Raw genomic sequence first — 21,754 nt, forward strand, 5'->3', positions numbered from 1 at the left:
TGTCGGACATTTCCTGGACACTGGTTTCGGTAGGTAGCTCAGTAGCTGACTCAGCCGGGGCCTCCAGGGCCGCGGTGGTCGGTTGAGTGGATTCGGTTAAAGCAAGCTCCGAGGACTCGGTTTCGGCCGAAACCGAGACACTCGCGGTAGGCCTTACCGTGGTTTCAGCTGAAACCGCGGGCCGCGAGTGTCGGTCCTTGTCCTTCCGTTTTTTCACCAAATGCGAAATCGGAGTCTCCGACGGCATCTTATATGCAAAATTAGCCCCAAAGAATTCCTCTGCAAACTCCGACCGACGTCTAAGAGTTCGTCGGTTGAAGGAAGCACAGGCTGAACAGGCCGAGACGTCGTGGTCTGGGCCTAAGCAAGGGAGGCAGTAAGAGTGGAAATCCTTATGAGGTATTTGTTTCCCACAAGTTAAACAATTATTTACTTTATCTGACATCTGCTGAGGCAAGAAAGAGTCCCCAACGGGGTACTTAGCTTTTTCGAAGTCTTCGGTAGCTGAATCACAGGATCTGACCGACTGGCACTTGCGAACTGCTTCTGCTTCGGGCACCGCGCGGCAAGAAAGACTGAGGAAAATGGCATCGGCTGATGCTTTTATGCCCCAGACGCTCTGACGTCGGGGAAAGTGCGACATCAGCCGAGGCCAGACCCAGACTTTGGAATCCGGCCGACCGAAGGGCTGCCTGAGGCAGGACAACCCATATGTTATGACTGCAGATGCATCCTTGAAGGACATCTTTTTTTTTTCTGTAGGCAATGTCCTTACTTATGAGATGAGCAATACAGAATGCCCTTCTTACCACTGGGGAGACATGGCGATCAAAGGTAAGACTGCTATCAACCTGTGTGCTCAGGTCTCTCACCACTGAGTGGGTTTAGGGTGTTGCTACAGATGTGCTCATTAGCAGGAACATCGCTCTTACCAAAAGGGATGATAATACATTTTTTGCACTGAGTTTAAGGCCATGACTTTGGCACCAATCATTTGTTTGCGTAAGATCCTCTTGTAGGATGTTGACATCATTTGGAGGTTCTATGAATGCTCCCAGTTTACAGTCATCAGCAAACGTCAGCCACAGGCCTTTAGTTTTTGCTTGTACGTCTGTGAAATAGATTTCAAACAGCAGAGGTCCAAGGACTGATCCCTGTGGAACGCCACTGGTTACAGGTCTGCTGTTGGAGGTGGATTCTCCTGTTTTGACTATATATGTTCTATCAGTGAGCCAGTTAGCGACCCATCTAACAATATAAGGGCGGAGACCTGGCTGGGTGAGTTTGTCAATGATGCCTGAGTGGGGGGGGGGGGGGGTAGTGTCAAAAGCCTTGGGTAAGTCTAAGAACATTGTATGCACAGATTTCCCCTCATCCTGGGCCTTGGTGACTGTCTCGAAAAAGTCCACCAGGTTTAACAGGCATGATCTTTGACAAATCCAAACTGAGTAGGGTCAAGTGTTTGAAGATTACCTACATCATTGTTGAAAATGTCCATGATGATTTGCAACATGGCCTTGCAGATGAGGCTAGTCAGGCTACTAGGTCTATAGTTCCCAGGGTTAGTGGAGGAAGCACCACCTTTGTGCAAGGGAATAACAGTGGCAGTTTTCCATTCAGCAGGGACAAAGGCAAAGGTTAGACTAAGACTGAAAAGAATACCCAAAGGTGTTGTTAATTCTTGCTGGAGCCCATGTAGGATGCAGCCTGGGATGTTATCAGGTTCGACACATGCTGTGTTTTTGGCCTTAGAAAGGGTATTTACGACCTGCTCTTCAGAGATACAAGGGGACAGGTGGTATAGATGTCATGGGATACAAGTGGCGGGGACAGGGGAATGAAGTTTTCATAGAACCTGTCGGCCAACAGGTTAGTTATGTCCACAGGCTCAGTATATGTGGTATCATTAACTACCAGTTGGCACAAATCTGGGCCTTTCCTTTTAGGTTATGGATGTAACTAAAGAACGTCTTATGGTTGTCCTAAGTTAAGGAAGCTAATATGGATTCGTAGTTTGCTTTGGAGGACTTCACAAGAAGTCTTATTTGCTTGTTTAAGCTGAGGAGGGAGTGTTTCCAGTTTAGGGCTCACTCTCTCTTACTCTTAGACAACAATTTCTTCCACTTATTTTAAAGTCTGTTAATAGCAGTTGTCCACCAGGCAGGTTTGATCTTCCTTGAGGAGCTTGTTTTGGTCCTGTCACATATGGCTGAGTCAATGCAGTTATACAAGTGTATGTGTAAAGCACTGATGTAGAACTCTGTATAGCTGCCAATTCCATAGGGGAGGGGGTGCAGTGAAGCTATTTACACCATCCCGTAAGAGGGTATAATCTGCTTTGGAGAAGTTTCAGTTGCTGCTGGGGGTGGGGATCAGGTGTGATAGTTACTTCGTATGAGACTGATTTGTGGTCAGATCTCACCAAAGAAGACCTCACAGTGGTAAGCACCAGATCCAGGATGTTGATGTCCCTTGTAGGGGTGTCAACTAGCTGGTCCAGGGCATTGGAGTTAATGAAGTCAAGGAACCTTTGGTAAGCGAGTTTGAGCACAAATAATTTACCAGCGCCAATAGATGGGTAGTTAAAGTCACCCAAAGCCATGGTGTTTGGCTACATCTTGATAGACTCAAGTAGATCCAAATAGGCAGAGTAGGTGTCCTGATTCATGGAGGGCGTCCTGTAGCTGGCACTGACTTGAATAGCTCTCCTACCAACAGTTAATTGCACCTGAAGTATCTCCAGGGAATCATACTTTTTAACTAATCTGGATGTGTACTTATCTTTAATGAATACTGATACATCGCCTCCTTTAGTTTTCACACCTTCAGTTTGTGGTCTGAATGTGTGGAAGGAAGTGTAACCCAGTATGGATGGGATGCATTCTACAGCCTTGAACCAGGTCTCCATGACTGCACAAATTTCTACATCTTCCAAGGTGAAGACTACCAGTGAGTGCAGTTTCATTTTAAGACTCCTAGCATTTAGCAGTATAACCCTGAGGTTGTTTTAAAGATGGAATTTTACATTGGGAATTTTGTCCTTGAGACACTGCCTAAAAAAAGCACTATAGGGGTGACAAGAGCCTTAGCCAGTAGCTGAAACCTCAGGGTGACAGATGAAAACCATTTCTGGTAAAGCATCAATGTCTGTTGATAATGTCATCCCAGGTCTGGGAATCTACATATTAAATAAAATTCCACTTTTTAAGCAGCAAAAAAAGAAGTTGCCAATGGAGTAAACAAAAAGTACAGTTTTGTACCTACCATAAATGTAGATGTCCGATAGGTATTCATCTGCAGTCATAACATATGGGTTGTCCTGCCTCAGGCAGCCCTTCGGTCGGCCGGATTCCAAAGTCTGGGTCTGGCCTCGGCTGATGTCACACTTTCCCCGACGTCAGAGCGTCTGGGGTATAAAAGCATCAGCCAACGCCATTTTCCTCAGTTTTTCTTGCCCCAGATGCCAGGTGCCCTCTAGGAAGGCTAAATTTGGATAAATGCTGAAAAGTTCCAAACATTTGCAAATTATATACATGTATAAACAAACAAATACACCATAATAGATTCCCCCAGCTAGCTAAAAGAGGGGAAGGAGGGAGGGTAATCCTGACTGCAGATGCATACCTATCGGACATCTACATTTATGGTAGGTACAAAACTGTACTATGTCCTTCAAGGATGCATCTGCAGTCATAACATATGGGTAGAATACCATAGCCAATCTGGGGGAGGAGGTACTAAGAAAAGGATGGTGTAGTTAAGATCCCCTGCAGTACTGCAGTTGCAAACCCTGCTCTGGATCTAGAGTATAAGGGTAGATTGTAATGCTTGGCAAATGTATGCACGGAGCTCCAAGTAGCAGCTTCTAAAATGTCCTTGGTAGCCAACCCCCCGTAGGAAGGCTGTAGTGGTGGCCGTGGTCCTTGTGGAGTGAGGCCTGATATTTTCAGGAACTGTCTTTCCATGAAAGGAGTAGCAAAAGCGAATGCAATTTCCTATTCATTTTGAAATTGTCTGTTTGGAAATTGCTCTTCCTTGCACCCCAGTTGCATATGCTACAAAAAGTTGGTCAGTTTTTCTGCTAGTTTTTGTTCTGTCCAAGTAGTAGCGTAGTTGCCTGTGTATATCCAGGGTGTGCAAAAGTTTTTCCCCTCTATTCTGTGGATTAGGGAAGAACATAGGCAAGTGAATAGCTTGGTTCAAGGATACTCTAGATACCACCTTTGGCATAAAAGTAGGGTTGGTTCTTAGTGACACCCTGTCCTGGTGGAAAATAAGAAAAGGCTGCACTGCCATTAATGCTTGTAACTCAGATACTCTTCTTGCTGAAGTGATTGCCAGAAGGAATGCAGTTTTCCAAGATAGAAACTGTAGATCCGCTGATGCTGCTGGTTCAAAAGGAGGTAGCGTCAGTTTCTCCAGCACAAAGTTGAGATCCCAGGTAGGTTGAGGGGGTCTTCTTGGAGGTTTTACATTTTTGATCCCTCTCAGAAATTGTCTGAGGAGAGGGTGAGAGAAGATAGGTGGATCCACATTGTATTCTGCTGAAATTGCTGAAGCATGAATCTTAATGGAAGAATAGGACAGGCCATTGTGGAACAATTCTGCTAAGTATTCTAGGATATGTGTTAGGTTTGCCACTGTGACATCTGTGCCCTTTGATGTGCTCCAAATGAGAAATCTCTTCCATTTAGCTGAGTACGTCTTCCTTGTGGAAGGCCAGCGAGCCTCCAGGATAATGTCCTTCACCCTCCGAGATAAAACAGTTTGATTGGGATTTAAGGAATTTTCCAGGCAGTTAGCTGCAATGTTTTCAAGTTGGGATGCAGGGTCTTGAAATTGTTCTGCGTCAGAAGAAGAGGCCATAGGGGGAGAAGCCATGATTTTGCCTGAGACATGCTTCTCAATAATGGATACCAGTGTTGTCTTGGCCAGTCCGGAGCTATTAGTATCACTTTTGGCTGTTACTCCCTGATCTTCAGTAGAACCTTGTACATCAATGGGAGAGGTGGGAAGGCATATACTGTTAGGGCTTTCCAGCTGAAAGAGAGAGAGTCCACCCTCCAAGCTTGTGGGTGGTATGTCCTTGAGCAGAATGTCTTCAGTTGATTGTTGAGTGGGGAGGCGAACAAATCTATCTCCGGCATTCCCCATGTCTTTGCTATGAGTTGGAAGATGTCTGGGTGCAGCATCCATTCGTGTGCATCCATGGTAGTTCTGCTTAAGTTGTCCGCCAGTGCATTTTATTTCCCTGGCATGAATTGGGCCTGTAGTTGGATATTGAGATTGAGGCATAGTTCCCACAGATTCATAGCCATCCGGCATAAAGGGTAGGAATGTGTGCCTCCCTGCTTGTTTATGTACAACATGACCGCGGTGTTGTCTGTCCTTATTAACAGGTGTCCTTGTTGGAGGAAGGGTTTGAATGCCTCTATTGCATGCCTCACTGCCAGCATTTCCTTTTGGTTTTTGTGCATGCTTAGCTGTCCTTGAGGCCATAGGCCTTGGATACATTTGTCCTCCATGTGTGCTCCCCATCCTCGGTCTGAGGCGTCCATGGTGATGGTCTGCCTTGGTTTTGGTTTGTTGAAAGGCATCCCTGTTTTGGACTGGCAGGCCTGAGCCCACCACAGGAATTCATTTTGAAGGCATGGAATGATTGGTATCATGGTTTCTAAACTGTGACTGTGCTGAGACCATACACTCCGGAGGTACCATTGTAATTTCCTCATATGCAGCCTGGCATGTGGTATTAGAATTATGCAGGATGCCATGTAACCCAGGGCCTGCAGGATTTTCCTTGCAGTAAGCAGAGTTTGTCTTGTCAGAATCATGAAGTAATCTGGAAGTTGTTTTTGTTTTTCTTCTGTGAGAAAGGCCATTTGGGTGGTTGTGTCCAGATCTGCACCCAAAAAGGTCATCCTTTGGGATGGTACTAGTCTTGACTTTTGGATGTTGACTGTGTATCCCAAGGACTGTAGCAGGTGTATGGCATAGGCCAAGTCCTTTATTAAATTTTCCTTGTTGTCCGCTTGTATTAGGCAGTCGTCCAGGTATGGGTAAATTTGAATTCCCTGTAGTCTGCAATGTGCAATTACTGATGCCAGGCATTTCGTGAATACTCTGGGCGCAGTAGATAAGCCAAAGAGCAATGCTGAGAATTGATAATGCTCTGATCCTGCAAGAAATCTGAGGTGTCTTCTGCAGTTTGGTCGAATAGGGACGTGCAGGTATGCCTCCTTGAGATCTAGAGTCACCAGCCAAGACTCCTTGCCCAACATGGGAAGAAGTTGCTGTAGGGTCAGCATTTTGAATTTTGGCACAATGAGATAAGTGTTCAGTGCGGACAGGTCGAGAATAGGCCTCCATTGATTTTCCTTTCTTGGTACAAGGAATAGTCTGGAGTAAAATCCTTGGCCTTGTTCTGAGCATGGTACCTTTTCTATAGCTTTCATCTGAAGTAAATTGCTGATTTGCTTTAAAGCCTCTGCCCTCTGATTTGGTGGAAGGTTTGGCATTCCGCCTCTTTTTGGCAAAGTGTGAAAGTGGAACCTGTATCCTTTGTCTATTATTTGCAGTATCCATGTATCCTTTGTGATATAATGCCAGTTTTTTGAGAATAAAGCCAGCTTTCCGCCCAAGGGTGCTTCTAGTTGGTCCCTGGTAGGCGGAATCAGAGTTAAGTCATTGACCTTGTCCTGGTGTAGTAGTTGTTGTTGTTGCTGTTACACTGCTCCTCTGGTTGGCAGGCTGCCACTGACGGCCTCTGTATGAGCCCTTCGATTGACCTCTGCCTCTAGGGCGCCTGTTCCTGCCTCTCTCGGCTCTGTCCGAGTCTGGAAAGGACCAATTCTTAGTAGGCCAGTTTCTGCTGAATCTCAGTGGTTGAACTTGCAGGAAATCTTTAACTGTTTGCACAGATTTTGCCTTTTCTTCAACCTTTTCTAAGATCTCCTGAGCAGAGGAGCCAAATAAATTTTGTTTCTCCATTGGAGCATCCAGGAGTTTAGCTTTGACATGGTCTGGCAAAGATTGCTCCTTTAGCCAGGCATGCCTACGAATAACTGCCCCAGTCATAGCTGATCTAAATGAAGCCTCCAGTGCATCATAGCCACATTTTAAGAAATGATTACTAACCTGTTGTGAGTTGTGTACCAAATCCTGAAGGGATTTACGGTCTAGGGGTTCAGGAGAAGAAAGTTTCTTATTCAGTTCATCTAACAAATATTCCTGGTACTGTATCATATGAAATTGACAGTTTAATGCCCTGACAGAAAGAGTTGCAGAAGTATACACCTTCTTTCCCCATCTCTCTAAAGCTCTAGACTCTCTGTCAGAGGGTAGAGGATTTTGGCAGTAGCGCCGCAACCCCTTTAGGGCCCTGAGAAATAGTTTCTGGGTCTGCATAATGGGCTTTATACAAGTGGAAATGAGAATCCGGAACCCTGTAGTATCTGTCAGGTTTGGCAGGGGCCGGAGGGAGAGTATCAGGGGCTGTACTGACATCATTGTACACATCATCAATTACATTCAGAACAGGAGGTATAGCTAAGGGCCTATGCTGAGGCAAATGCAAAAAGGTCCTTAATCTTTTTCTAGAATCAGAGAAATCCTGACCTTGCCATTGAAAATGCTCTCTCATGGAGTATAGAGTCTCACCAAAGGAAAACTCTTCAGGAGGGGAGGCCAAAGGGATAGATTCCTCTGCATCTGAATCCTCATAAGGCGAGTAAGCCCCTTCCTGGTGGTCTGACAACTCAGATCCATCCGTGGAATCATCTGAGGAGTGTGGATCAGAGGGGTCAGTCCTGGGCCTTTTGTATGGAGGAGGTTGAGAGGCCCTGTCTGGGTGAGGTTGTGAACCCCTAATTAAGGAAATAAGGTCCTCAGCAAGGCTGAGGATCTGTGAACTAGAGGTAGGCCTCTGGGAGGTAGATTTGGCAGGCAAAGCTTTTGAAAGTTTGGCAGCTTTAGCCCTTGAAAAGGCCTTAATGGACATGGAAGCAGGGGGCCTAGCTGCCCCACGTGCAGGGGTAGAAATGTCCAAAGGTATGGTGTCGGACAATTCCTGAACACTAGCTTCGGTATGTAGTTCTGAAGCCGACTCAGCCGGGTCCTCTCGGGCCTCGGTGGTCGGAAGTAAGGTTTCAGAAAAAGGAATCGCTGAGGACTCTGTTTCAGCCGAAACCGAGACACTCGCGGTAGGCCTAGCCGTGGTTTCAGCCGAAACCGTGGGCCGCGAGTGTCGGTCCTTTTCCTTGCGTTTTTTGACCATATGCGAAGTCGGAGTCTCCGACGGCATTTTATAAGCAAAAGCGGCTCCAAAAAATTCCTCTGCAAACTCCGACCGACATCTAAGAGTTCGTCGGTTGAAGGAGGCACAGGCTTAACAGGCCGATACGTCGTGGTCTGGGCCTAAGCAAGGAAGGCAGTAGGAATGGAAATCCTTATGAGGTATTTGTTTCCCACAAGTTAAACAATTATTTACTTTGTCTGACATCGGCTGAGGCAAGAAAGAGTCCCCAACGGGGTACATAGCTTTTTTCAAAGTCTTTGGTAGCTGAAATCACTGGATCTGACCGACCGGCACTTGTGAACAGCTTCTGCTTCGGGCACCGCGCGGCAAGAAAGACTGGGAAAATGGCGTTGGCTGATGCTTTTATACCCCAGACGCTCTGACGTCGGGGAAAGTGCGACATCAGCCGAGGCCAGACCCAGACTTTGGAATCCGGCCGACCGAAGGGCTGCCTGAGGCAGGACAACCCATATGTTATGACTGCAGATGCATCCTTGAAGGACATTATGAAAAATAAATGCTTTCAGAAGATAAAAAGGGAATCCTAGATTAAAGGGGAGTTACAAAAATTCTACTTACAGCAACTACCAGCTTTGTCTTGAGCAGATGACTATAGTAAAATGCATCAGCATTTTCTCTACAAAACTGAAAAAGAAACTGTTTAACTTTTCTTCAAAGAGGTACTGAAAACCTAGTCTACTAACAGCTCTCACTTCCACTGAAAGCCTCATACAACTATGCTGCTATAAGCAGTTGAAGAAAAAAAAAATGACAAAGTTAGAGACAATTCTCAACCAAGGTATTTTAGCATACTATGCTGTGCTGAACAATTAACTCGCATCCTCAGCTTTACTGAGGATAATATTTAGCCAGGCTGCAAGGTACACTGCATATTTAGAAACGACATGTTTGTCACAATTTACTACTGAGCTCTTGCTCTGAAAATAAAATGTTTTTCTGACAAGTTTATCTATGTCTGATGTGTTTTCCCTACTTGAGTTTGCATTGGTGTGGCTGTTACATCTTAGTTAACTCTCACTGCAAACTGGCATATCCTAAAAGGGAATAATGATTCAAATAGGAAGGCAAACTGCAAAGGAAGACCATCTTCAATGAAGCTCACGGGGAAAAAAAAACTTATTCAGTTGTATGTCAATGCATTGCATAGACTATATACTGAACAGAAACTGAGCTGTAGGCAATGTGTACGTTTACTAAGTTTTGCTGCACAAGTCCGTAGCTCTTTAAAGACAGCAACATCTATAAGAAAAATAATATGAGCAGGTTCAGTGCTTTTCAATAATCAACCGCTTTTTTCCATGAAAAATAACATCAGAATTGACTTTTTGTCTTGCTGACATAGCAACTATGAAAGTAGTGCTGCATTGACCATATTGACTGCCAGCAGTGCAGCCCATCAGCAGGACTCCGCTCCATATATTCTCAATATTGACCTCTCACACTCTACTTCTCTGACTCTCTGGATTTGCTATCTGATTCGGACTGCACTGTAACAAACAGCTAAAGTTTAATTAATGGTAAATGAATACAAGACACAGGTTATGACTTTAACTAATTAGGGAATTGTTGAATTAAGTCTGCCTAGGAATGCAAGGCAGTGAAATCAATATTCAATAAAAGGACTATGTATGTAATTTGCTGGCAAATGCGTTTCCAATACCATCAAAGTGAGTTTAAATAAGTCAGGTATTTGAAAGGCAACTGGAAAAGGTCTAAAATTAACACTTTAGAGCCTCAAAAGGTGTTTTGCTTTTCACAAACACCACCCACCCTTACATTTTTCAAGGCCAGTCAATTATTTCTTCACAAAAGGCATCTTAATGTATTAGAACAACGATATTCTGTAGCACAGGGCAGCATTCAGTATCAAAGCAACATCTGTACGTTAAATGATTACAGGACTTAAAATCCAGTCATTATCCTGTGACTGCAGAATTTTTGACAAAAGAGCCCAATATTACTTACATATCATTTGTCAGATTAAAGTTCATTAGTTCATGTGTTTAAGTGAGTAAAGAGTAAGCCACAGGTAGTACGAAAACACACAGTTGTAGAACACAGTCAGCCTGGATAAAACAGATCTCTGAATGCACAGGCTGCCTCAAAGTGTTATTACATTACTAGAGCTAAAACAACCACAACTGTTTTCACTATTTTCATTTGCACCCAGCACAGCTGCAGCCCTTGGAGGTTCCTAAGAATGACTGCCTGTTGTTCATTAGGTGAAGAATGACTGCCTGTTGTTCATTAGGTATATTACCTGAAATAAAAGAATAATCCATTCTGTAACTGTTTCTTCACTAAATATACATACCTACTCCACGGTGTGCATCTAAGCTTGTGAATTCTATTGTTCCATTATGAGCTTTTTTGGGATTTTCCTTATACTCTTTGTGATTTCCATTTGGACAGTATCTATAACAAAGTCCATAGTCAGCAAGGTAAACCTAAAAGACAAACAAAAATAACAACCGCTTGTACCTGTTGGCACCTACTGTGACTGGAGATAAACAAGATGAGGTATGACATGTCTTAACTGCTAGCAATGCCCACCATTTGTTTATATGTAATTCTGAAATCACAGGGTTAGAGGCCTGCAAAATCATGCCCATAAGCACCTAAGATGCATAACAAATAATGCAGCAATCTCAACTTTACATCAACCTCTGCAACTACACAAACATATGTACTAAGATGGCAGGAAGATGGCCTTTTCCACTTACACTTAACTATCACCCCAAGTAAACTTTCCCCTTCTACAGTGGGGAAATGGAAATGTATTCCGTCAAAGAGCATCAATAAGAAATTCCAGTTTCATAAAGGTGATTGAAATGCATATTCATCATTTTACGTCACTACAAAGTGGGCAAATCCATTTTTCACTAAGATGCAATTAAGTGCAGGGGTGAAAGTACAACTGTGTGAGAACTTAGCATAATAGTTGATGTCCTACGGTTGCAGTATTCTTAACCAGAGCGTTATCACTGGTGACTTCTAGCCAGGATACCAAAAACTTACCTTCCCAGGATTGTATGTCCAATGTGTGACCTCAGCTCGCAAGGACAGAGTTAGTATACGCATGCAATTCCTCAGGATATCTCTAAGCCAATGGCCTGAAGACACCTGAGAAAGACAATCACCTACCAGAAACAAAGCATGAAGTAGTAAACAGCTCCCTTGTGCTTTGGCATTGTCAATAGCATAGGAACAGAGGGAGATAAGAGAGAGAGAGCAAAAATAAGCACAGAGGGGAAGAAAGATGGGAAACAATACTGCAACAGTGATCAGGACAACATATACTTTTATGATAAGCTCTTGTTTTATGTCCTGACTGAAATCACTGTTACAGTATTCTTAAACAGCGGGTTATTCCCAAAGCTGACGAGAACGTAAGGAAGCTTGGCCAGTTAAGTGCTAGAATTATCCAAGAAGTTAGAAAGGACTGACCTAACGAAGGCATCTCTAGACCTTAAAAAGGCATCAATCCTGTAGTGTTTAGCAAAGGTGTGTACAGAAGACCAGCTGGTAGCTTCCAGTATGGCCCAGGTATCCACCCCTTTGAAAAAGGCCTCAGAGGAGGTCACTGAACTGGTAAAATGAGCTTGAGGGCACGTGGGCAAGGATTTGGCATGCAGACAATAACAAAAACAGATGGTCATAGAGAACCACCTTGCAATAGTTTGCTTAGATATTAGTTGTCCCAGTTTTGAATCCATGAAACAGGCAAACAGCTGCTCAAACTTTTGGATGGATTTGGTTTTGCCCATACCCAGAATCTTAACTGTCTGCGAATGTTTAGAGACTGTAGCAGCTCCCCCCCTTCTGTGTATTGGGAAAGAAAGTGGGAAGGTTTGTGGCCTGGTTGAGACACAGCCCATTCACTACTTTGGGCATGAATGAAGGGTAAACCTTTAGGGTCACTCTATCCTTGTGAAAGAAAAGAAAGTGAGGAATAGTCATGAGTGCCTGAAGCTCTGAAAATCTCATAGCTGAAGTGACAGCCAGAACAACAATAGTTTTCCAAATGCAGAATTTGCTTATGCTGGTGGTTCAAAAGGAGGCAAGGTAAGCTTTTCCAGCACAAAGTTGAGGTCCCAAAGACAGCTTATGGGCTTCCTTCCTGATCTAAGATGCAGAACTCCTTTCAGGAACAGCTTGATCTCAGATCTAGACATAAGTGGTGGATCTAGTGGTAAACAAGATGACAGACTGGTTTTGATGAAAGAATAGGCCAGAACTGTATGCATGAGCTCACACAGATATTTTAGTATAGAGGACACCTCTGACCTGTTGATGTCCTGTCCATTCCTAATGCACAAAAATGAAAATCTTTTCCATTTGGCTACGTAGGATAAACAAGTGGTTGGTCTTCTGACTTCTTGGAGAAAATTAATTACTTCCTCAGGAAAAAAGGTAACTGTAAGTAATTAAAACCCTATTACCCTCAGAATTAGGTTCAGGGATGGTATGCTAGGGTGTAGTAGTAGAGAACCTTAAGTGTTGTGTGATGAGGTCCACTTGAAGTGGTAGCTTGCAGCACATGCCCCTGGCTAGATGAAAAGAAGAGGGAACCAATGCTGTCTTGGACAAAAAGGGATCACCAGCAAAAGTTTTTCTTTTTTTGGGGATTTTAGGAAAAACTCTTCGAATGAGAAGTAGTGCAGGGAAGGCAGAGAGGAATTTCACTGTCCATCAGCCCTCCCAGGCTGAGGGGCAAGGGTCCCTGGTGCAGAAGAGGGGGAGCTGTTTGTTGTTTTCTGAGGCAAACGGGTCCAAGATGTGCTCCAACACTGAAGTATGCCCAGTAAAATCTGTTTATTCAGGGTCCATCCATGAGGGTCCTCCAAGGTCCTGCTTAATGCATCTGCCAACATACTGTCTTGTGATGGCATGTATGCTGCTATTTGTGACATGCTTTTTTGGGTGGCAAAGTCTCAGGATCTCAGTGCCAATCTGCAGCCTTGATATAATCTGATTCCCCTCTCTTGTTTATGTACCACATGACAGTTGTGTTGTCAGTGAACACTTATAGGGATCATGGTTTCCAGGTATGTGAGAAAACTTGAAAAGCTTGGATGAAGGCTTTCATCTCCTTCAAGCTGATCTATTCCTTCAGTAGTTTTTGGCTGCCACATGCCATGCACTCAGTGGGTCCCTGTCTCATGTCATTTGAGGCATCTGTTTACATTTCCTAAATTAGGGTAGGAAGAGTGAAGTGGAGTCCTGTACTGAATGTCACCTGGTCCTTCCACCATAAGAGTTCCCTTCTGAGACAAGGTAATAGAGGAATCACTGTGTCTAATGGGTGAGAGTGTGGAGACCAAACTGTTTTCAGGTACCAATGGATTTTCCTCATATGCAGTTTGGCTAGATGAAGCAATGGGTCAGTAGCTGCCATCTATCCCAGATCCCTTAGAATCTTCTTGTCTGAGCACTGGCTGAGGGAGGCAAGGCTGTGAAAGTAGTCTGTAAGGCTCTACTCTTTTTCCTGAGACAGGTAGGCTTGTATCTTTCTTGTATCCAGCCTGCAGCCCAGGAAAACTTAGGTCCTGAGTTAGTTGCAGGGAGGGCTTCTTGTAGTTAACTGTGAACACCAACTGTGAGAGGAGGTTGAGGGTGAACTGGCTGCATTGTAGAAAAATCTGTAGTGAGGTAGCTTGGATCAACAAATCTAAGCAGGGTGAAAAATCTGGATCCCCTGCTTTGACAGAAAGCAACCCCTGGTGCCACTTTGTGAAACTCTTGGGGCTGTGGAGAGCCCAAAAGGTAAAGCAGTACACTGAAAGGAGATGACCCAGAAAGTACAGTTTTGTACCTACCATAAATGTAGATGTCCGATAGATATGCAACTGCAGTCATAACATATGGGTTTGTCCTGCCTCAGGCAGCCCTCGGTCGGACGGATTCCAAAGTTTGGGTCCGGCATCGGCTGGTGTCGCCTCCTCTCTGACGTCAGAACGGCTGGAGTATAAAGGCATCGGCCGACGCCATCTTCTTCAGTGTTTCTTGCCCCAGATGCCAGGTGCCCTCCTAGGAAGGCTAAATTTGGTGAATGGATAAAGAATTCCAGACATGCAAAACAGTAATAAACAGATACACCATAGAGATACCACCAGCTAATAGGAATAGGGGTAGTGGACCCATAAAGAAGTTTGCAGAGGAGTAGGAGGGTGGGAGAATCCGACTGCAGTTGCATATCTATCGGGCATCTACATTTATGGTAGGTACAAAACTGTACTATGTCCTTCAAGAATGCAACTGCAGTCATAACATATGGGTTGAATACCATAGCCAAGCTGGGGGTGGTTGGAACCAAGAAAGAGATGGTGTAGCTAAAATGCCCTGCAGGACTGCCGAAGCAAAGCCTGCTCGGGATCTGGAGTATAAAGGCAGGTTGTAGTGCTTGGTAAATGTATGCACGGAGCTCCATGTAGCAGCCTCTAGAATGTCCTTTGTAGCCACTCCTCTTAGGAAAGCTGTGGATGTGGCTATAGCTCTGGTGGAGTGTGGCCTAATATTGGCTGGCACACCTTTTCCATGAAAGGAATAGCAGAATCTGATGCAGTGTCCAATCCGTTTGGAGATTGCTTTTCCTTGTACTCCAGCAGCATAGGCTACAAACAGTTGGTCAGACTTTCTGGTGGCCTTAGTTCTGTCCAAGTAGTAGCGTAGTTGCCTGTGTATGTCCAAAGTATGCAGCAGTGCTTCCCCCCTGTTTTGAGGATTGGGGAAGAAAGTAGGCAGGTGAATGGCTTGATTTAGAGACACCCTGGAAATTACTTTTGGCATGAATGAAGGACTGGTTCTTAGAGAGACTCTGTCCTGATGAAAAATGAGAAAAGGAGGTACTGCCATGAGTGCCTGTATCTCCGAGACTCTTCTTGCTGATGTGATTGCCAATAGGAAAACCATTTTCCATGAGAGAAATTGCATTTCTGAAGTTGCTGCTGGTTCAAACGGAGGGGTATATTTGAATCCCCTGGAGTCTGCAGTGTGCCACTACTGATGCCAGGCATTTCGTGAACACTCTGGGCGCAGTAGATAAGCCAAACGGCAATGCTGAGAATTGATAATGCTCTGTCCCTGCAAGAAATCTGAGGTATCTTCTGCAGCTTTGTCTGATTGGGACATGCAGGTATGCCTCCTTGAGGTCCAGAGTGACCAGCCAAGACCCCTTGCCCAGCATGGGAAGGAGTTGCTGCAACGTCAGCATTTTGAACTTTGGCACAATGAGATAAGTATTTAGAGTAGACAAGTCCAGTATAGGTCTCCATTTGTTTTCCTTTCTTGGAACAAGGAACAGTCTTGAATAAAATCCCTGGCCTTGTTCCTGTGGAGGGACCTTTTCTATTGCTTTTATATTTAACAGCTTTGAAACTTGAAAGAGTGCCTCTGCCCTTTGATGAAGTGGCAGGTTTGGCATGCCTTGTCTTAATGGTAAAGTATGGAAGTGGAATCTGTAACCTTTGTCTATTAAATCCAGAATCCAGTTGTCCTTGGTTAAGATATGCCAGTTTTTTGAGAATAAGGATAATTTTCCGCCCAAAGGTGCTTCTCTTTGAGCCTTTGTAGGCGGCATGAAAGTCAAGTCATTGTGATTGTCCTTGTGGTGCAGCTGGACTGCCTGCGCCACTTCTTTGATTTGGTGGTTGCCATTGGCGGCCCCTGTAGGAGCCTTGGTATTGCCCTCTACCTCGAGCACGCCTGTTTTTTCCCCTTTGAAACTTGTCAGTGTCTGGAAAGGACCAATTCTTTGAAGGCCAATTCCTGCTGAATCTGGGTGGCTGAACCTGGAGGAAATCTTTGACTGTCTGTACTGATTTAGCTTTTTCCTCAATGGACTTCAGCACATCTTGTGCATTAGCACCAAAAAGCTTCTGTTTTTCCAGAGGTGCATCAAGTAACTTTACTTTAACATGGTCTGGCAGTGGCTGTTCTTTTAACCAAGCATGTCTACGTATAACAGCCCCAGTCATAGCTGCCCTACATGAAGCCTCCAATGCATCATAAACACACTGAAGAAAATGATTGCTAACCTACTGAGTGTTATGTACTAGATCCTGCAATGCCTTTCTATCAATAGGCTCAGGAGAGGCTAGCTTTTTCTGTAAATCATCCAGTAAAAAATCCTGGTACTGAAACATATGAAAAAGGCAGTTAAGTGACCTCATGGCCAGGGTGGTAGTGGTATAAACTTTTTTACCCCATCTCTCCAGGGACCTAGCTTCCCTATCTGCTGGCAGTGGATTCTTGGCTGTGGTGGGTGTCAGGGACCCTATAATATCTGTCTGGCTTGACAGGAGCAGGAGGGAGAGAATCAGGGTTAGCACTGGAGTCGGAGAAAACATCATCCAGGACATCCATAACTGGAGGGATAGCTAAAGGTCTGTGCTGGGGTAGCTTGAGGAAGGTACGTAGCCTTTTCCTGGAATCAGAGAATTCCTGACCCTGCCATTTAAAATGCTCCCTCAGAGTGTAGGACTTCACCGAACTAAAAATCCTCTGGAGGAGAGGCAGAGGGAATTGATTCCTCAGTATCAGAGTCCTCATAGGCCTGGAAGGATTCTTCTTGGGTATCTGAATGCTCAGAATCCCCAGAGGCTTCATCTGAAGAGAGGTTGTCGGCCTGCTCAGCTCTGGGCCTTTTCTCTGCAGGCGGCTGAGAACCTCTGTCTGGATGAGGCTGAGACCCCCTGATAAGAGAAATAAGATCTGCAGCAAGAGACATGATCTGTTTATCAGAAGAAGGGGCCTGTGCAGTAGGTTTAGGATGGGCCTTGGCCTAGCTGGCGGCCTTAGCACGTGCAAAGGCCTTGATGGACATGGATACAGGAGGCCTAGCTGCCCCACGTGCAGGAGTAACCTTGTCCACAGGAATGGTGTCGGGTAGATCCAGAACTTCGGTTTCTGGAGGAAAGTCAACAACCGCACCGTGTAGACTCGAGACCGGCGACGAGTTAACGCTGTGTTGTCGGCCTGGAGCGGTTGAATTACTGCTTCCGAAGGGACCGAAGCACTCGCGGAGGGTTTAGGAAGAGTATCGGTGGAGGACGCGGGCCGAGGATGTCGGTCCCGGTCCTTTCGTTTTTTGGAAGATTGAGTAGTCGGTTGTTCCGACGGCATGATATAAGCGAAGGATTCGCCGAAAAAGTCTTCGGCAAATTCTGCCCGGTGCCTGAGAGTGCGCTTATTAAAGCAAGCACAGGCAACACAGGCCGAGACGTCGTGGTCTGGGCCCAGGCAAGGTAGGCAATAAGAATGGAAGTCCTTATGAGGTATTTGTTTACCACAAGACAAACAATTATTAACTTTCTCAATTTGTTCTGACATCGGCTGAGGCAAGAAAAAATGTTCCCCAACGGGGTACTTAGCTTTTAGATGACTTCGGTACTGAAAACACAGGAGCTGACCGACCGGCACTTGCGAACTGCTTCTGTTTCGGGCACCGCGGCAAGAAAGACTGAAGAAGATGGCGTCGGCCGATGCCTTTATACTCCAGCCGTTCTGACGTCAGAGAGGAGGCGACACCAGCCGACGCCGGACCCAGACTTTGGAATCCGGCCGACCGAGGGCTGCCTGAGGCAGGACAACCCATATGTTATGACTGCAGTTGCATTCTTGAAGGACATCAAAGCCTGAAGAATCTCCTGCAAGGAGAGTGAACCGGTATACATAGATAGGCATCTTTCAGATCTAGAGATAGCAGAAAAGCCTGAGGCAGTATGAAAGGCAGTAGAGTGTGCAGCAAGAGCATTTTGAAGTTTGACACTTTTAAGAAGGTGTTTAAGTAGGGAAAGATCCAGTATGGGTCTCAACTGTCCTTCCTTCCTTGCCACTAGGAAGAGTCTGGAATAAAACCCCTTCAACACAAATTCTTTGGACACCTTTTCTATTGTGCCTTGTGCTTGTAATTCTTGAGGAATGGGTGGAAGCAGATGGAGCTGGTTCTGGAGAGGGGAAGACATAGGAAAGCCTCCCTGAGCAGGAATACCTCTGTGTTTTTTCCTGGAATCTCCTTATGGCAGCCTTCCTGTATCAGAAGATCTCTTCTGACACAGGAGGTGGGGTTGGTTGGATAATTCCTCTGGTACCCAAGTTGAGGTTAACAGAACCTCTCGGCAGTCCTTCAAGACCCTGTGCTATCTTGCTCTGGAATGTACAGCTATGAAATGAACTCATCATTACAGTAGATGTTCTAATTCATAATTGTTGCAGCAGCCTAAGCTATGTGGGTTATATCCTTGCCTAGGATATGACCACCGGTCAACTTTCAAAGCTTTAGGGCACTTTCAACTTGCCCAAACTGCCACTGGTTTGAAGAGCCATATAAAAGGCAGTTTGGGTGCTAAAATTTTCAAAGCTTTCTTGCCCAAGAAGGGAGGTCACAGCCTTGAAAGGAACAAATGGTAGGAATGTAACTATATACACAAAGGTATATACATCAACACACTAGCAGAATATACAAAAACAGAAAAGTGGGCTGAAAGGAGGGGACATCTGCAACAGTAATCAGTTACCAGGAGTTTCTAATGTTATGGTTAGTTCACTTACTCAACTGTACTATGTTCTACATTTAGATCACTGTTGCAGTAGCCTAAGTTATATGGGTAGATTACTATATGTTATCAAATATAAGGAGAAGGAAGGAAGGAATTCAAGCACTGAGAAACCCCTGGAGAATGTCCCTTAGTAAAGCTTCTTCTGGACCTGGAAAAGGATTCTAGTTTGTAGTGCTTTGTAAAAGTATGCACAGAGGACCAAATTGCTGCCTCTAGAATTCTTCTAGAGCCCACCCATTTTCAAAAAGCCAAAGTTGAGCCAAAGCCCTAGTAGAATGGTCCCTAACCCTACCTGGAAGTGGCTTGTTATGGTGAACACATCATAAAGAAATAACATGAGACAACTGTTTCAAAATTGCTTTGACACTGGTTGCCCTTTTTCCTTACCTGCATAGGAGACAAGAAGCTGACTGGTTATCCTGAAGGATATAGTTCTGTCCAGGTAGTATCTGAGCTGACAGTGGAAATCCAGAGTATGTAATATTCTTTCTCACTTTTTTTGTATTCTGAAAAGAACAGATGGAAATTAATAGTCTGGCTAAAAGTAAACTTAAACCACATTAGGAATGAAGGAAGGATACATTTTCAAAGAAACCCTGTCCTTACTAGAAAGGAGATTGGGTTGGCTTATCACAACAACTTGTAACTCAGATACTCTTCTTAAAGATGTCAAAGAAATAAATAAGTAGTGTCTTCCAGTTACAGAACCTCATGTCAGCTTGACAAGCTAGTTCTAATGGAAGTGTCAATTTTTCAGACACAAAGTTTATATCCCAAAGAGGAGCCGCATGTTTTCTAGGTGGATGTGTATGTAAAAGCCCTTTCAAAAACTGCTTTACTTGAGAGGAGGAAGTGGGGAGAAATGGGAAGACAAGCAGAAATGGCCAAAAGATGAACCTGAAAAGAGGAGTAAGAAAGACCAAAGGATAAAAACTCACACAAATAATCCAGAACCAGAGGCAAACAAGCCTTGAAAGGGTCCTGGTTCTTAGAGTGGCACCAACTAGAAATTATTTTTCCAGTTACACGCAAGTAACATTTTTTTACCTGCTGTGCATCCTCAGAAAAATGTGCCTAAAGGGCATCAGAACTCTACCATCCAGGCAGTCAGTTGAAGTGTTTCCAGTTTAGGGTGTATCAAACAACTCATCTTGTGTGAGTAAGTTCAGTCTGTGATGAAGCTTGTGGTAATTGCTCTTGGCCAGTTTCAGGAAGAGAGAGAACCATTGTTGCCTTGGCCAAAAGGGAGTCACCACCACAATCTTTAGAGCATCTCTGAGAATCTGCAGGAGGACAATGTGAGCCAGTGGAAAGGGTGGAAAAGCATACAGGAACATTCTTTAACTGACTTGATTTGAAAGAAGGCTAGAAGATCTATTTAAGGTGTTCCCCAGAGTTTGATCAATTCCTGGAAAACACTTTGATGTAGTCTGCAAAAGGAATCAGATTATTTACTCTTGTTTACTTATGTAACACATCACTGTGACATTATCTGTGATAACCTGAGAGGTCCTGGAGACCACAGATGATTGAAGGCTTTCAGAGCACAGATTACTGCAAACATCTCTGACACTGACGTGCTTTTATCTGTCCTTGGAATTTCACAGACCATGCACTTTCATCCCTTCTGTTCCCCAAGCAAAGTCTGAAGCATCTGTTGTGACAGACTGGAAGAGAGTCTGAAGGGAGAATTGGAGGACCTGGACTGAGTTCTGGAAGGCTCCATCTTTTTATTTGAGCCTTCTTGCCATTAATTTTGAAACTGCTCATCAGAACTATGAGACTTCTTAATCTATTTCCTGGAATAGAAACCAGAGAAGGAAAGAAAGTTTTTACTGAATTTAGAAAAAAGGGAGAGACGAAGAATCTGTGACCCCTTGAATCAATTTCCCCTCTTTCATCAAACATTTTAAGGACCTCAGCCACAGAAATTCCAAATGGCACATCTTGTCAAGGGGACAATTCAAAATTGCAGCTTTAACGTCTTCTAGAAGGTTTTGAGAACATAATCAATAAAATGTTCTCATAACTGAACCATCAGAAGCAGACCTAGAAAGAGCAGCATCAGTGTAAAAAAAGAGTGCTTTAAAGAGTGGTTACCTGAGAAGCAAACACAATTAAGTGATTTAAAGCAGTTTTAATCTCAGAAGAACATGTTAGCCTGGCAGTTCAAAACTTTGAAAGTTAGAGAAGAATAAACTTACTTCCCAAACTTGTCAAAAGCTTTCCCATCCTTATCAGAGAGAATGACATTAGCTTTCACCATTCGTTCAGCAGTACAAAATGTAATTAAAGGTTATCACTGCATGATCTCAGTTGGGACTAGAGAATAAGAATTTGTGTCAAATATTTTGTATAATCTGTCAGACTTCTTGGGAGACAAGGAGCTGACTGTCAGGCATAGTGCAGACTGCAAAGAAAACATCCTCTAAAGCAGGAGGAACAACTGCAGCCTGGGGGAACTGCAGTTGTAATAAATCATAATGTTTTTACTGGGGCACAAGGGTTAAATTTTGTTCCCATTCAAATGCATTTCTCATTCTATTAACAGTTTAAAAAAAACATACATCTTCTAGAGGACAATTTGAAAAAGACTTTCCTCATGGTTAGAATCTTCAACTTGAGCAGACTTAACTGAACACCCCCCCCCCCCCAAATTACCTGATTGCAATTCATTAACAGACTATAAACTATTAGGAAAATGGTTTTCTTTTTCTGTAAGAAGGTAGTGAGTAAAAAGAAGTTATGTACTCACCATAATGTTCCAATTGAGTAGTTACACTTCATTTTTCTGCAACCTGTGGGTATTCGGATCCCTATCGGATCCGAGCCGACAACATTTCAAGCATCTGCTCCGAGCTCAAAGCTCCTCCCCCTT

General features: G+C 44.2%; 1 protein-coding gene across 3 annotated transcripts in view; it reads right to left on the minus strand.

Annotated features, from left to right (window-relative positions):
* Positions 1-21,754, minus strand: part of VRK2 (VRK serine/threonine kinase 2) — a 1,303,788-nt gene that overhangs the window by 1,018,056 nt on the left and 263,978 nt on the right. For all 3 annotated transcript variants that reach the window (XM_044054930.1, XM_044054917.1, XM_044054923.1), the window contains one exon: positions 10,632-10,764. In XM_044054930.1, coding sequence (XP_043910865.1) covers positions 10,632-10,764 — 133 coding nt within the window. The remainder of the gene's footprint in view (positions 1-10,631; positions 10,765-21,754) is intronic.

This window comes from Protopterus annectens, chromosome 1.part2 (genome assembly GCF_019279795.1).
Source record: "Protopterus annectens isolate FY-2018-M chromosome 1.part2, PAN1.0, whole genome shotgun sequence".
Taxonomy (NCBI): domain Eukaryota; kingdom Metazoa; phylum Chordata; order Ceratodontiformes; family Protopteridae; genus Protopterus; species Protopterus annectens.